Source organism: Grus americana, chromosome 1 (genome assembly GCF_028858705.1).
Source record: "Grus americana isolate bGruAme1 chromosome 1, bGruAme1.mat, whole genome shotgun sequence".
Lineage (NCBI taxonomy): Eukaryota > Metazoa > Chordata > Aves > Gruiformes > Gruidae > Grus > Grus americana.
The window spans coordinates 189,736,726-189,753,595 of NC_072852.1; the positions used below are offsets into that span (position 1 = coordinate 189,736,726).

At 36.2% G+C, this 16,870-nt stretch overlaps 1 protein-coding gene across 2 annotated transcripts in view; it reads right to left on the minus strand.

Moving 5' to 3' along the window:
* Positions 1-500: 500 nt before the first annotated feature.
* Positions 501-16,870, minus strand: part of INTS6 (integrator complex subunit 6) — a 46,237-nt gene continuing 29,867 nt past the window's right edge. Inside the window, exons 7-19 of one of the 2 annotated variants that reach the window (XM_054835522.1) lie at positions 16,333-16,458; positions 15,304-15,458; positions 12,349-12,501; positions 12,077-12,209; positions 11,462-11,556; positions 10,930-11,040; positions 9,081-9,296; positions 8,846-8,972; positions 7,416-7,558; positions 6,492-6,726; positions 5,372-5,743; positions 4,822-4,915; positions 501-1,041 (exon numbers count right to left, since the gene is read on the minus strand). In XM_054835522.1, coding sequence (XP_054691497.1) covers positions 948-1,041; positions 4,822-4,915; positions 5,372-5,743; positions 6,492-6,726; positions 7,416-7,558; positions 8,846-8,972; positions 9,081-9,296; positions 10,930-11,040; positions 11,462-11,556; positions 12,077-12,209; positions 12,349-12,501; positions 15,304-15,458; positions 16,333-16,458 — 2,054 coding nt within the window. In that variant the 3' untranslated portion in view covers positions 501-947. The remainder of the gene's footprint in view (positions 1,042-4,821; positions 4,916-5,371; positions 5,744-6,491; positions 6,727-7,415; positions 7,559-8,845; positions 8,973-9,080; positions 9,297-10,929; positions 11,041-11,461; positions 11,557-12,076; positions 12,210-12,348; positions 12,502-15,303; positions 15,459-16,332; positions 16,459-16,870) is intronic. The other variant, XM_054835532.1, reaches the window with a different exon arrangement.

Consider the following 16,870-nt stretch of genomic DNA (forward strand, 5'->3'; position numbering starts at 1 on the left):
AGGCATGGCCAATAAAGCATTCAGTGATATTTTGTGTCCTAGAAGCAGCACCTTCTGGCTGTTCCTGCATTTGTAAACATGTAAAAACTTCTGACATATAAAAGCTCTGTGCAGCATTCTTCAAAGGCTACTCACTCCTGCTTTACTACATTGTGTCCTCATAAAACTGTGAGGTTTGTCATTGATGTGGATGTGCATACAGTACATCAGTTTGTTATGCTAGTCACCAAACAGAGAAGCACGAAGTACACAAGGACACAGGGTATCATCCTACCATAGTTGCGATTCAGCATTAGCTTCCTTCCACTCGTTCTCTGATTAAGAACAGAATATCCAGTCATACAAAACTGCTCTTCATTCTTTAACACTGCTGCTAGAACACAGAAGCTCTGGAAAGGGAAGGCAAGATGAACCATCCCAATAAAAACTGTACGCAATCCTACACAAAGATTAAAATAGAGCTTTTATTGATGGAATAACAAAAGTGCTTTTCTTAAATATTTTTCAAAATACATTTATACAACTTACAATAATATATCCAAAATAACTGTATATACAAAACATTACCTTGTTTAATGTATGTGCTTTTTTTTTGTTTTTTTTTGAAAATTACAAAGCAACTTTTTGGCAAAGTTCAACCTTAAGAGGTGATAGTTTTGAAGGTTGGATTAAGAAAAATAGAACCTGAGGGAAAGTGACACTTAAGTCCATGACAAGCAAGAAGTTCTCCATTTAGTTAAATAAAAATGTTTTTGTGATATTTTTCACATTACAAAAATAACAGAAGTGAAGGAAAAAAAAACATGATGGATACTTTTCTCATCATTTTATAGAGCAGCTTCTCATTCTTTCAGGTATAGGAACTCGAGATAAGAGTGCATGTCAAAAATGAATGCAAGTAAGGACAGCAGTGCCCTGCTGTGGCTTTCTCTTGTGTGCAGTGTTTCTTAGCTGCTGTTGATATGGTTGACCTGATTGGATCTGCGATGGATTTCTTCCAGAAAACTCTCAAGCTGTTCTATCAGCATTCGTTTTTTAAACCTGTATTTAAAAGAAAGCATAATAATGGATGCACACAGTAATACATGAGATGTTGTTCACAAAACTTTTACTGAACCCTGGAAACTTCAGTTATTATTTTCAGTCCAGTGCATGATGAGGTATATACGCTGTTCTCCTAAAGTTCTGGTAAACTACTAACTTACTTTTCCATTTAATGACAGAAAACAAAACTATTCTTACAACAGTCTATTCTAGCATGTTGCTGAACATCACTCAGCCCTCAGAAAGCCAGGAAAAGAAGAGTTAAGTGTTTGCTGTTTCCAGAAGTAAAGTTCTGAAGTGCAGAAATAAAATATATGCCAAAAGAACTATAATCCTAAAGTTGGCAACAGCTTTTAGAGATGACTTGCAGGCCTTCATGGGGCATTCACAAAAGTTAAGTGAAGTTGGTACTGGTGAAGGAATAGCCATTACACAGTGTAAAGCAGATTTCCTGACAAGAAAATACAAATTAAAAGTTTAAGAAAAAAATTAAAGAAAATACCGACATAATCCATACCTGGAGTCTCTGCCATTCTATTCCATATTGATTACATAAATTTGAAGAGGAGATCATTTTGTCACCTTTGCTTACACCCCTGCCTCAGCGCACACAGCTCCTTGCTGTTTCCAGCTAGCCCTCCCCCTTGCAACATTTCTGCATCTGAGAAGCCACTTCTGATCGGTGCTTTGGCAGCCGTACACGTACTCAAAGACAAGCAGCAATGAAAAGATCACACACTTTCTCATCATGGTACTATTCTGGACTATGACCTTATTGAACCCCAGCAAAAGCCTCTAGCCCCAGCCACGCCTCCCAGTTCATGTTCTCGGCTCACGGAAACATGGCATCTGCCCTAATTCCCAGCCCACAGACCTCCCCACAATCCCAGCTTGACTATGGGGAAACAAGCTCCCATTTCCAACCACTTACTACCTCATTGAATACCCATGCTCTGGGCCCTTACCCATCCTTCTCATCACAGTTCTCCTCAGTAACCCCACAGAAATCCCACATTTCAAGTACTACTTCCCCTCCATTCTTCCTCATTGCTTTCACAACTGCTCCCTGCTTGTTGAAAAGTATTAACCTGGGAAATAGATAATTATTCCTTCTCGCTCCCTCTAGTAAAAGTCAAATTATTTAAGTTAATAGCAAAGTGCTTTACTATAATACAATCCTAGTGAAAATTTAACATGCTCATATTCTCTGCAAGTGACTGGGCAATGTTACTTTCCCCGAATACCTTCAAGCCCCTCTGAAGCAGCTGTACAAGTTAACAACAGACATTTCCTAGAACTTAAAACCTGGTGGAAGGTGGGGAAAAAACACATTGCTAACTATTCTCAACATTACTGTTGGCACAAGAATTCAGGTTTACAGTGTACTATGGCAAGCCCTTCAGTACATCTCACTGAAAGTTCTTTTTCAAATGCTGAACCCTATGGCAAATAATTTTTTTCAAAGCAACAGAATAAATTTACTAAATTAACTAATATTGTAATTAACAGAATTAAGCATTGACTCTAATTCAACTGTACCTGTAATAATAAAACATCCTTCAGTAGTTCTAGCTATTGAGCATAAAGCTTCACTATTGTTTTCAAATTGGTTGTATTAATCCTTGCCAGCACTTTTATCACAAGTGGGTATTACTCAGCATTTTGTCTTGGTACACAGTTTGGGCTTCACTATGTGTATTAATAGCTTAAAGCTCTTAATTTGAAGAATAAAAGGGAACTGAATTTCTCATATTGAGAAGTTGGTTTATTTGGAGAATGTTGATCTGTGTTTTGTCAGCTTTTGCTCTAGACTATTTAGCAGAAAATATAAAACCCCCACTTACTCTTAGTGCTAGGACCATAAATGGATTGCTATGCCAACTCCAGAAATACTGAAGACCTCTCCACTACATAGGCTAATTCCTTTCAGCCCTTTTCTAAATAACTCTTCTTTTTGTGCATCCATAGGAAGTCATGTCTTGTGTTCCGTAAGAACTCCTTTTAAGCACTAATACTACCCATCCAGGCTGAGCCAAATGTGTATCACTAAGCATAGAAGTCTTTGTCAGAATAGAAATAGCTAAGGATTTGAAATTGAGATGTGGTATCTCCTCATCCTTATTATTTTCATAATCAACTGGAAGAAAAAAAAATCCATTGTCTACCTCATCTTGACTTCTGCCTCTAGAAGTGATAACTTTTCTGCTATCAGAAGAGGAACTGTGGGGCAATCACTTTCCAAAGTAAGCTGAAAACTGTGGATTGTTTTAGAAATCTTCCTCTCGCCTCACACCTCTCTAGTGGATTAATGTCCAGAATTGAATGGGGACTGTTTTTAAACACATACTTTGTTTCCGAAATGCTCAAATTGAAAAAGCATTTTCAAAAATTTTCAAAAGCTCCTTGGAGCAGGGAAAGAGAGCAGGCATCCCAAATTTGAGTTGCATTCCGTGGCATTGCAAAAGTCAGCTATCAGTTCACAAACCAAAACTATCTTGACAACTCTGGAGGGCCTAGAGATGTTTCCTGCAGAGAGCAAGGAACCTTGGTTAAATGTGATAGCTTGCCTGGACAAGGAAAGAAGCAGAGAACTGCGTAGGGGTTGTAGGCAGTGTTATCCACGTGGATAAAGTGAGCACACTACAAAAATCTAACCTAGGAGAGAAGAGGAAGGAGAAAGATTAAGCTGTTCCTACATGCAAACCAGTAAAATTTAACGTTTAACAACAATCAAGAGAAACAGAATTGCGAACTTTTTCCAACAGTAGATACAGAAAACTGTTGGCTATGGTGAGAGACAGGATTTAATTCTGATGCATCCAACAGCAACACTCAACCACTGCCAAATTTGTAGTGAGAGTCAACTCCAGATAACTGGAACAGGGAGGCTGTACAACAGAAATGAGAATTACAGATGATCTAAAGAGCCTAATTTTAGAGACACAAATATTCCAACCCCACAGACTCTAGGAGCAACAGCTTCTGAAATAAGCCTCTAAGTTACAGTTATATTTATGACCCAAGCAAGATGCTGGAATTATTAGTTCACTTCAACTCAAACACTGTTGGTTCCAATCATAATTACATGTTTCTCCTTTCTTTCCTCTTAGTAAACATGTAGAAGGCTAAGCAAGTATGGTCAGTCTAAGGATGCTGTAAGGAACCATTTCTACCTGGATTAACAATAGAGGGTTTAAATCCTCAGCAAGTCTCTCTACTCCAGTGACAAACTACCTCCCATTTCCACAGCCTCAGCCAGGACTACAATATCTCTGAAGGAAATAAATCTGAAGAGCAGACACATACCTTTATGGAGCATACAGGGATCTCAAAAGTATTTTTAGGACAAAATTTTGAGTTGATGCAGAATAATGAATTTCAATTGCTTCTGAAAGCCTAATTCATAGTAATATGCAGTTCCATCAGTTCTTCAAATTAGCAGTATGCTCACACTTAAACTTCGGAGCCTGAATTATTTTCTAAAGTTACCTTCTCTTTCTATACCACTGCCCATCTACATTTATGGTTATTTGGCAGTTACAGTTGCTAGTATTTTTAAGACAAAATCTGAGGCAAAAAGGTAAGCTTGTGCAAACAACACATATCAGGAAGTTTATGTGGTTCTGCTTTCTTCTAGGGAATTATTTTCTTGCAGTGCAAAGCATTGTGTGGCAAGTTTCAAAAAAAGAACTGCATGGTTGTCAAGTATGGCAGTAGACTGTGCAGTTTTATAATACAACTGTAATAATTTATGTATAATACAATAGAGTTACCTACCTTGAAGCTTCTTTAATAATATTTTGTAAAAATATCAGTCGGGTTTGTAAGCTTCCTTGTACATGCTTCAGTAAAAAGAAGATTCTTTCATACTCTTAAAGAGAAGAGCAAAATCACAGTTACTTAAGAAATGCCTCTACAAGTATCTGTTGTAATAGATCTCGGTGAAATGCAAGAGATTTCATTCAGTTTTTGTAAGCTTTTAGGATATATCTCCTACCAACCAGGCTCGTAGCAATGACATACTGTTTAATGAACACTAACGTTAAAAACCACTGGATACTGCAAGTTGAAGATATTACTGGAGCACCTAACAAGCTAATTCTAATACTGATAAAACGTATTACTTTTATGAACACTGATAGGTATAGAAATGTTTAATCACTCATCCATAAAGTTTTTGGCAGAGGTTTTAAAACAAATCTTCTCAGCTTTAAATTTATTTTGCCTCAGTCTCACAGTTCAGTATTTTTCTAAAACAGTGATCTAATATGAACTCTTTGTCTAGCTCTCATGTCAATCATCTGAAAGAAAGATTTGGTATACTTACTCCTTCCTGGTTTTCGGATCTCTTTCATAATTTGTGCTCTTAGGTCTATATTAATCTCTCTGGAACTTCTGCAATGCACTGTTTTTTTCCCTTTGCTTGGTGAAGACATTGGCATGTTCTCTTCGGTACTTTGTTCTTTACTACCTGATTCCTCATGATTCTCCAAAAACCCATCAACATTCAAGTTATTCTGTAAATGTTCATGGCCTACATCCTCTGTAGGAGCTGCCGGTCGATCCAATGAATTGAATGGAGAAGAGGACATTGAAAATTCTGAGTCCACAGTATTTGGGAAAATGTCTGATGAAAGTGGGTCTGTAACATGATTCTCAATTACATCATCCACTGTAACCTCATTATTTGTTTCTGATGCTGAAAAAAACAAAGATTACACTTGCCAGTTTCACATTCTTTATCATCTGATAGAAGTCAGTGAGTCAGTTCAGTATTAAACTCTTGTAGAGCTATGCTCCAGCTTGCGTAGTCTACTGTACATGCTAGGCATAAGAAAACATGTTTGTGGGTTGTAACACTGAGCACATTACTATCTCCTGGCAATTAATGGCTTTAAAAAAAAAAAATAAAATCACAGGTATAGTCCTTATATGAAAAGGGAAATTGCTATATGGACTACCATCAAAAGCACCTGTAAAATACACTTTTATGGCATGCTTGTCTTTCCTCATTGAATTGAGGTGAAGAAGTTTACTTTAGTGCTTAACAGTGACCAAGACTTATACAGCACCTCAGCTCCACACTAAGGGAAATGAATTCACTGCCCTACAGCAAAATCCAAATTAACTTCATGTTGTGATACTTTTGGAGCATCTTAATTCCCAGGCAAAGGAAGAACATCCTTCTGACTGTTTACATTGTCTCCTCATTTAATACAGGAAATACATTGTTTATATTGGGAAGTTCATATGAAAGAGACTTCTATCTGAAAGACTATATTCACTCTTTCTGTAATTGACCCAGATGCACATTTCAATACTTCATTTTCAAAAAATGAGGGTTAAAATGCCATATTTAGGAAATCAGTCAATGGTATTTCTACATAAACAAGTTTTTTGCATAAGTTAAAACCCAAACTCTCTAAAGACGATGAAGATTAACTTACTTTTGTGAATAGGAATAGGTTTAACAAGGTCAGGCTGTGCTTGTGTGACTGGTGTCGGTGGCCCTTTTCCTCCAATGTGGTTATTCACAACTGGAGGAGTTTGCGGTCGACCTCTGAGCAGGGGGGACATACAACGTCGTCTTTTTGGAATCCCTTGCATATTTGGTTCTCCAGGTCTTTTATGTTTATTTTGAGGTCCTGATACAAATTCATCTGCTTCATCTATCATCATTCCCTGTAATTAATTTAATGGAGAGAACTGTTAAACTTTAAGCCAAACCCAAAAAATATAAAATATAATGAATGCTTTGATGTTATGATGATGTTTACCATGTATAAGGCTATTATGTACTACATGCCATTGCGCACTGAATTCTCAACTGTTGAACAAAGTAATAGGGGAGAACAACATCAAATCCTTCCTAGACTAACTCAAGGTGCTTAGGGCCCTTATCCAACAGCCTGCCAAGTTAGACAACTGAGTGGGCTGTCAAACTTCCTTTTCAGTAATTGTAAAAATGACTCAAACATTTAAAAGACCACTTCTAAATTATATTGGTAATTTGGTCAAGTCCAAGAGCAATTTGGTCAAAAGGGAGAGTCTGTGCTCTCAAAATTACTGGAAGCTTTTCACAGGGGAAGTTTGGTAAAGGAAACTTGATTAGGTATTAGCTATACTACAGCAACAAGCCTATTTTGCTTATAATACAATTCAGAGGCATAATACTGGTTTCCAATAAACACTGCCCTCCATAGGATACTACTTACAGAAAAACATCCAAGAGACTTTCTTGTAAGCAGCACTTGTCCAAATATTTCAAAGTGTTTCTCCAAGACACTGCTCTTTGAACGGTCTAATCAGCAATGCACACACTCACAACCCCACTTTTTTTTTTTTTTTAAAGGCATTACAGAAAAAGTCACCTTTTTGTCCAACTTGAATGGATTGCCAAATGTATGGAGCCTTCGTGGTTGATCAGGATCAAGCTCTCGGAGCGGAGAAGGTATTTGCTTTAGATACTCCTGGTAGTTTCCCATTTGTGCTATAGGTACACTGTGAACTTGATCTATCATAACAGAAGGGTTTATTAACATATGACACTGCTCACCTTATGAGAATTTAGTCTATATCCACTTCAAACCTCCAGTTTTCAGTCTTTTATCAAATGCGTTATCAAAATAGACATGGAAAACTCACCATTATTCTTGCCTAATCGGTATTTATAACATCATGTTTTGAGTGCAGAAAACTTGCTTAAACCAATCAGTATGTTTCTTGTGAATTTATCATTACAACACGGAAATAAGTGATAGTTGTCATGCATGGCTCTTAGTTTTCCAGTGTGTCCCATAACTTTTTAACAGGGTAGATAGGTGAAAAAACTGAGACTGGGAACAAATAACTAAAACATTACTACAAACCAAAGCTACATGAATACAAAGTAGTAATGCCACGCTGCGTACAGCTTTGACATAAGTCTACCAAATTTTAGCCACCCAAAATTTAATTGTTGAAACTAGCATTTTCCCAAAGCAATGGTGATTTTTCACCATTGGAATCAACAAGTTATTAAAATCCACAGGACCTGATTCTAAACTTCTTATGAATTTAAAGTTGTCAAGCCTGTGATCAAACAAAACACACTAGCAGAAACAGCAGGAAAAAACCCCACAAACCTAACATAAAAATTATGTGGTTTAACCCCCTCCCCAAAGAGCAATTTCTCTGCATTTCACATTACATTATCACTTGATCACAGATGTTAATCTGACCTAAGTAGTGACAGAACTAATGTAACATACACTTTCATTTGCATTGCCCTTCTCATTTTCTCCATTTATTTTATCATCTTCTGTTTATTAAGAGGCCATAAAGCAGTGCCAGAAGACACAGTAGAAAGGTAAAGGAATAAATTAGCAGATTACTGAACTATTTGCTGTTGGCCTAAAGGGCAAAAGAATCACACTGGCAGCACCCAGTGAGCAAGCTTACTTTTCCTCTGCTCACAATCCACTTTAATAGAGAGAGCGTAATGTTCAGAGCTAACCTGTGATTTTTTTCTCAGATATATCATGAAAGTTGGAAAAAACCAGTGAACAAAGAACCTTATGTAAAACCCCAAGTCTCCTCATATGGACTAAAGGACAGAGCAGTGAATCCACATCTTCTCTATCCTCGCCAGGTTTTCTTCCAGTAAGTTTGGGGGGGGGGAGGGCGGAAATCCCAAAAACCATGCAGTTTAATGGCACTATCAGACATCCACTAAGTTTTAAGAACTATGCTATTTGTTACAGTCTTCATTTTTTTTAGTACCAATCATATGACAGTTAGGCAAAAAATAAACTTATCTAACCTTCATCTTGTCCTTTGAGGAACTTGCGAGTACTCTTCAGTAAATTAGATCTCATTCGCGTTAATTGATCCAAAAGATTTCTTCTGGGTATGTCATAAGCATTTCTAAAAGTCTGAGGTTTCAAATCCTATGGTTCCAGTAAATAAAGTTCCAATTAATACCACGTATGAAACAATATCTAGCATTTCAATGGAAGTATATTGAAAATAACAACATTACACACAGTGGTGCTTACCTTATTCAGCAAAGCTATTTGGAACCCAGCATACTCCTTCATATTGAGGTCTAGAGGTCTATGAGGAATTTCCCCAGTAATCCCCTGTAGCAGATGTTGAAAATCGTTCCTATGTGCCATAGACAGGTTGTGTGATCTGCTTCTGACCTTAATTCCAGTCTCTTGCGCTACCTTTTTGCCTACAGAGCCAATGACTCTATCGGACTCTATTTTGGCCTTAATTTGAAATAAATAAATAAATAAAATTGACAATATGCTCTTAAAAGGATTAGTCAGACTTATTCATTTTAAATTCCTACCTAGAAGATTCAACAATGTGCTAATACACTATGACGACCATAACCAGGCTCAGTGCTTAAGGAGTGCTTAATACAAAACCACTTAATGCTTACTACAATTTCAAATATAGTGAACAGTTTGTGCCTAGGTCTTCTGCATATTTCTCCTCTGCTGCCCATTATGGTATCTAAGCACCAATATGCATGCAATGCTTTTATTTTCATAAAATGCCATAATTTGACTAGTAATTCTCTGCAAATCTATCTGTACTCACATAGACTGCTTTCTACATTAATGGCTAAACACTATAACTCTCAAAAGACCGATTCTCCCACAACTATAGTTGCGATCGGTCACACAATGGTATCAATTTTTTTAAAAGCTCAACACAAATAGTTGTAACATTAATAAATATGTAATACATGATAATACCTGATTCTGTTTGACTAGACAGACCTAACCCCCAATATTATGAGTTGTACAAAAATTAAACATGTTCATAAACACCAGCTTTTTGGCAGAATACAGTTGAACAAAGAGCCAAAAATAATTTAGAAATAAACCTGCCAATGTTGGTTTTGCAGTTTCACATAAATTTATAGACTACTCAAAATCTGAATACATACTTATTAAGAATACTGTCTCTCTACTGGCAGAGCCTTTCAGAAGTTCGAAAAGCTTTAAGTATAATTTGCAGTGCATGTCATTACATTTTAGGAGTCTAAGATGTCTAAATTGAGAGATTAATTCACTTTACAGAATACTGAGCAATATGACTATGATTTAATAGGATATACTGTAAACTTCAAGAGGTTTGCTTCCTCAAATAATCATTTATATTAATGCTTTAGGAAAAAGCTGGTCCATAAGAACTTGTAGCTAAGTTACAAGTACTTCCACTACTGTTTCTTGAAGTTTCAAGCCTACTGCATTATTTTATTACCTTGAACAAGAAAGCTTAACATGCACAGTTCAACAAAATAAAAGTGGAGGTAGCAGGGCAGAAATGCTTTAGCTGGTGCAGGAGACTAGTCAAAGATACGGGCACTATTCTAAACACAGTCAACAGTTTCAAAAGCTCACTTGCCACTTCTACATCTGTATCCTTATTTGAGATTATGAATTATGTCAGTTTACTTTATATTTACTGAACACTTTCCATTTCATTTCACAAGCCAAAGAAAGGACACTTTCTGATTCAGAAGCACAAAGTACAAATGTCTATTTTCTGAAAAAAATACTAGAACATCTTTAATATTTAAGGTAATACAACATGTTTTCTTTTGGACAAAAGTATGTTACTGTCTGTACAAGTAAAAATGCTCCTTAAATAAAAAATAAATCAATATGTACCTCCATATCTATCTATAGTCCAGTCTATAAAGTCTACATTTAAATGTTAAATTTTCCTTCAATTCATAAAACTAAAATGCTTTTTTGCTAATTGCTTATCGGAAGGTATTAACTTGATCTTTCTGCTCTTTTTTCCTTCAAAGCCATTGAACTTGAGTATTTTAAGATTATCCTGATATTAGAATAAGTTTTTACTGCTCTTTTGCTTCAACATTACCTGCTGACTCAACTTTTTGAGATATGAAATGACACTGTAACTAAGTCCATATTCCACATTGTCAGCTATAAGGTTGGGTGCTCCCATCATTCTCACAGCTTTCTTCAAAGGCTGTAACATGGAATATATTGCATAGTCATATTTAACTTCACAAGTTTTGTATACATACTTCAACTAATTGTATCCATATCAAATAGAACCTGAGGTCCTCAAAGTTACAAAAGACAAAACCCAAAGACTTTCAGGGCAGCGTTTTTTGTTGTGAGTTTAAAGCACTGCTCCATTCATACAGAATCAATTATTAACAGAGATATTTATACATGAGTCACAGCTGATGAAATTTTCATAACATTAAGGTCTCAAGCCTTCTACAGGACTCCAGCGAAAACAGTAAGTATCATTATGCATGAAGTTTAGCTATTCTCTCTTAAATTAACATTTATTCTACTTGAAATAGGGAATACATCCATAGTGGAAAGATAACTATAGGTACATAATAAAAATGAAATTTTAACACAGTAAGTCACCTTACCCCAAGATAATAAGGCGGCATTGTCTTCAAATAACTTTCAAATGACTGTCGCCATTTTAACGTAGGCTTTGCCTTGTGTACTTTAAACAAGTCATCTAATGGTTATAAACAGAAAAGAGACAAAATGAAAGGCATGTCTAGCAGCACTGCGTCTTTTTTTCTAATAAAAGAAACTCTCAAAGAAATGCCAATTCCTCAATGCTTAAAGTAATATGTGTAGTTTAACATGTATACAACTAAACTAAATATACGCACACACACAAGATTAATGCTGCAGCCAAAAGATGGAACCTGATAAATCATTTATCAAATTGAATTGGTAATTGAGACAACAGATTAGGAAAAACAACTCCTCAAATAATGAAAGAAGCAAGACCAAAGCATATCTGAAAGAATAATGATTAAATAAATCATCTGACACATTGAGTCTGAGTCATGAAGGTCAGCCAATTGGTGACAAGTGAAACAAGTTACTGATGACAAATACTTTGCTCAACTTTCTACCCTTCTACAGGTGTGTGATTAATACCAGCATTAATTGCAGTAATCTATTTAGATGAGATCAATTTTTCAATTGCCTACCACCTAAGAAAATTTTTATGAAGTGGTATTTACCTAGCAGTGGAAGGAGGACTGGATAATTGTAAGGCATCACAAATAAATTCACACAATTCAGCGCTGTACTAGCTTTCAAGTAACCAAAAGGATGACCAAGTTCACTGTATTTTGCACTATTGCTCACATATACCTGCAATAAAACACATTATATTGTATGTAAATCCAAAATACTGTGTGCTGAAATTTTACATCCTATTTTCATTATACAATAAAATCTATGAAAAACGACACTCTGTAAAGAACTTCAGTTCAGCATGCACTCTACTTGCCTGCCAGCAGGTCTGAGGGGATTTTCTCTCCAGGATAAACTGGGTCAGTGGTGAAGGTTCTAACTCGTATTTATCAAAAGGCAGTTTGTCAATGACCATCGGTTCACAGTCAGTACAGGAGAATTTCACCACAGGATGAGATGTGCGAGGTGGCTAAACATAAGCATTCCACTGTTAGTAAGTCTGCGCAACAATTAAAAAGTAATTGTGCTATGACAACTAAAGTAATACAAGTTCTTTGAAAACAGACTTATGGAAGTATATACTTATCCTATTCAATACAGGATTTGTATTTCTTGTTAATGAGTTCTAAGCAATTAATTTATGTTAGCACTCTCTAAAATCTGAAGGAATATTTTCTAAATAAATGCCAGTTATTTTACCTAGTAAGTCTAGAACAGCATGCAAGTAAAACTTCTTCCATATGCACAAAAACTTTGCAAATGGAACTAAATCCCAGTGGGGACAAAATAAAAAAAAAAATCTTCATTGCTACTGTGGGGCATACGCAGTTTTATTCCCCAGAGAAGCACTTTTGCACTTGCAGACTTCCTCCAACACTTTTCCTTCTTGGCAAATTTAACAGTTACAAAATTCAAACTGAATTATAATGACCAAGAGCAGCATGAATTCAGGAAAAACAAGCTTTAGAAGAAGTCACATTTTAACTAGGCTTGTGAAAAATTATTTCAAGCAAGCTAAGTGTTTGGATTTTAATCTTTTTATTAATCACAGGGAAAAGGCCTTTGTGCCTCAAGTTTCAAGTATAAGTAAACATATTTGAAATTTCTTGTGCTGATAGGGAAAGCTGATTTTTTTTGTGTGTGATGAAAATTGGAGCTGTACATCTTCCACCAAAGGGTTTTCAGGAGAGGAATGTAAACTCTTATACTTACCCTGACCCTTCTCCAAGGCCACTAAAATCTGGAGAAGAGCTCAATTGGGAAGCCTCCTTCCATTTACTCTCTTTACAAGGAGGTAACTAATAAATACATAAGATGAACTAGGGAAACACAGGGTTTCTTGGACCTTCCTACCACCTCACCTTGAAAGTAATTTTTCTACATCTATAAGCTCTAGCCTCTTCCTTTTATGATGAGCCACCCAACTGTTATCTGCTCACAGAGCTGGTCTTGCCTTGAGTGTCTCCTCTCTGAGGAAGGTGTACTGTCCAAGCGCACACAAAACAGGAGGCCCAAACAACTGAAGGACTGCAATTCTCTTCAAAGAAGATGCCTCCAGTAAAGAGTTGTGGAGTTTTTGAGCAAGCCATGAAGCAGTTATACTAGGAATAACAAGGCTGCAAAAGAAGTTGAATGCTAAGACTTGAGAAGTCCAATAACCCTTGGCTGGACAGCAGAACTATTTTTACCCCAGAGCAGTGGGAGCAGCCATTTACATGTTGATCTGCCAACATAATTATTAGCATACTTTCATATACATTTAAGGAAGCCTTGACAGTATCATTACCTACAGTACATGAAACAGTACTTGGGGTAGGACTGTTTGAGACAACTCCACTGTGGATCAAGTAACAGGGAGGAAATGAAAAATATCTAACTATGAACTCTTAAGCACACAAGAGTTACAACATATGCTAAGTTTTAACACTGTATTTTCAGAACAGTACAGAAATACAAGTCTTGAAACATTACCAGCAAACGTAGCTCCCCAACATTGCATAAGGAAGGTTCAATGTGGAATTTCAATTGATGTCAACAGGAATTTAGCTGCACATGCAATAATCCAGTGCCTTATGCAGTATGAGACTTTTTTCTCATCTTCTTGCAATTTAGGTAAGTCAATCTCATGTTTTTAGCAGATTTAGAACAACTCTTCACCTGTCAAGATCTATTTTAGCAATTTCAATCAAGATCTGCAGTAGCAGATGAACTGTATTGAGTCTATACAGTGAATGGCAGTAGATATGCCATTGATAGTGATTACAAGGAGTACATAGGACAGTTTTCCTACAGAGCAGCTTTTTGATATTCAGTACACAATGATGTTTTGGTTTTTAAATGACTATAGAAGATTTACTTTTATTCATATATGCTAGCTTGCTTTGTAGTTCAGAAGGGCATCCACATCCTTCAATGAATGTGGCCGCAGGTGCCAGCAATATCAAACCTGTAAATATGACTAAAATTTCATACTTGTATCACTCCTCAACAACCTCTATTTCAGAGGACTTTATTTTCCAAAGGAGATAAAATTTATTAAAAGTTCAATGAGTTTGCTAGTCAGCACACTAGTTTCAGATCAAAAAAACACAAACATTCAATTAAAATTGTCATGACATATAGGGAACAATTATACAACTGCATTATTTCTACTTTAATGATTTTCAAAGATTAGCAGAAATACAAAAATACATTACACTATACTAATGATTAGTTCAGATCAAACAAAAGGCAGTGGAATACATTCTTTTATGAAAAAGAACACATAAAATTAATTCTATGGATAGTATTTAAATTAAATAAGGTGAGTTTCTCTAGTTGGCATAAATTGAAGGTATGGCTACACTGAACAGCAGAAGAAATTACATTCACCTGCTAGAACAAAGACAGAACTATCACAAGGATTCAAAATTGGGAAGATCTTACTATACCATCTGCAAGTTAATAGGATATGATAGTCTATTATCAAAATGCCACTTTATTTCTGGTTTGATATTTTAACAAATTCAAACCAAAACATTAGGTGCATGTACTAGGTCGACAAATAAATCTGTTACAGGCAGTTTCTTAATGCTTCAAAGTTACTAAAAAGCAAATCCCATAGTATTATTTGCTTATCAGTAATTTATCCAAGGTAACTGCAACACAGGTTTACATTTTTTCTTGCTACAATGAAGTAACTCAAGATTTAAAAAAAAAAATGAATGAATAGGAAATCCTGGAATATGCCCCCATGCACAAACCCTTTGCTTTATCTAACTACAGTACGTACCAGCGTTGGAGAATTTTGATCTGGCCAAAAGGATTCAGGAACAGGCCAATGACCTATAGGAACCCCAGTTTTAGGGTTTGGTCTAACATAAATAAGTTTGTGACAGCTGTGCCAAGGTTGGGGTCCGAAGGGTCTAGATATATCCACTTGCCCATCTACAGAAGAAAAAAGGCTTTATGAGTCAAAATAGCATTAAAACTCAAAAAAAGAGTATTAAAAATAATACTCTTCTGCAAAGAGTTTAAGAACTATACCCCCAGGGAAGCTGTTCCTGCAGTTAATATTATTTCTAAGAATAGCAGATAGTTGTCAGTAAGCATTTCTGCAAAAACCCAAGAAACTATAAGAAACCAAGTGAGCATTGACTGCTTACAGGATCAGAGCTGAGAAAGTCAATTATCTGGAGCCCTTCATAATAATCAGTTTCTTTCTCCTCCCATCATTATTAGCAGATAAACTTCAAATCTCCATGCATAAAAAAAATTGACACACATGACTAATACTGCTGGACTAACTTTTTATTGCAGCAAAGCAGGATTAAAAAAATCCCACAAACACTTCCAAGTAACATTCTAAGAGGGACCTAGCTAAGCCATTTAGAACGAGAAGGCTGCATAGTTGTATTTGCTATTTTAACTCTTAAATGCAGCCACTTTATATGCTTACCCTTTGTTGTTTAATGCAGTAAAGCCAGTATTTTCCTATCGAGCTATTTACATTTCTAGCTGGTTGAAAAATACTGCTTAAAACTCATGAGTCCATTTAACTATGCTTGACGTGAATAACTGTACTTAAGACTACCTGAGTAATATGACCAAATGTAGAGGTTTTACATGGTGTCTAGCAGCTACAGCCAGTATTTTGAAAACGTACAACAGAATTTCGGACATAGGAGGTAATTTTTGTAGCAATGTCTTTTAAATTGCAACAGTTTCACTTTTATTTTGGCAACTATTACTTTAAGTTCACTCAATTATATTGATAGTCATCCCTGCCTTTTCGTATCACAGTGTAAAATATTTCAAGTACCATCAATTGGTGAGGGATCTGGTCCAGCTTTTTCAAAATTTATTACGACTCCACTTTGCACTTTTTGCACCAATGACTCAAGACACTGATTCAGCATTCTTGGAGAGCACACACAATATGATCGACCTAGAACAAAACAGCCAAGGTTAAGGTTGTTCAGTGTTTCTTCCCTTATTTCAACTGGGATCATCCAAAGCCGTTCACCTGCCACACACATGGATTTATGTATGGATCACTGATTTAAAGCCTCTGCCGAACACTCCCTCTTTGTTTAAGCTGCAAGGCAGCCTAGTGAAGCAGTGACATACTCCTCATTGGAAATGTTTGGGTTTTAGTCCCTTAAAGGCTTTTAACTCGAATTCTTGGTTGCATTCATGGAAAATGGGCTCCCCCTTGTGACAGACATCAACACTTAACTGTCCACAAATTTCAGTCAGCACTGTCAATATAGCCTACATTAGAGTCAGAAAGCAGTGGAATCGAATCCTTCTGGAATGCTTTTTAAATCCATTTGCTTGCTTTCTATCATATTCCCTCT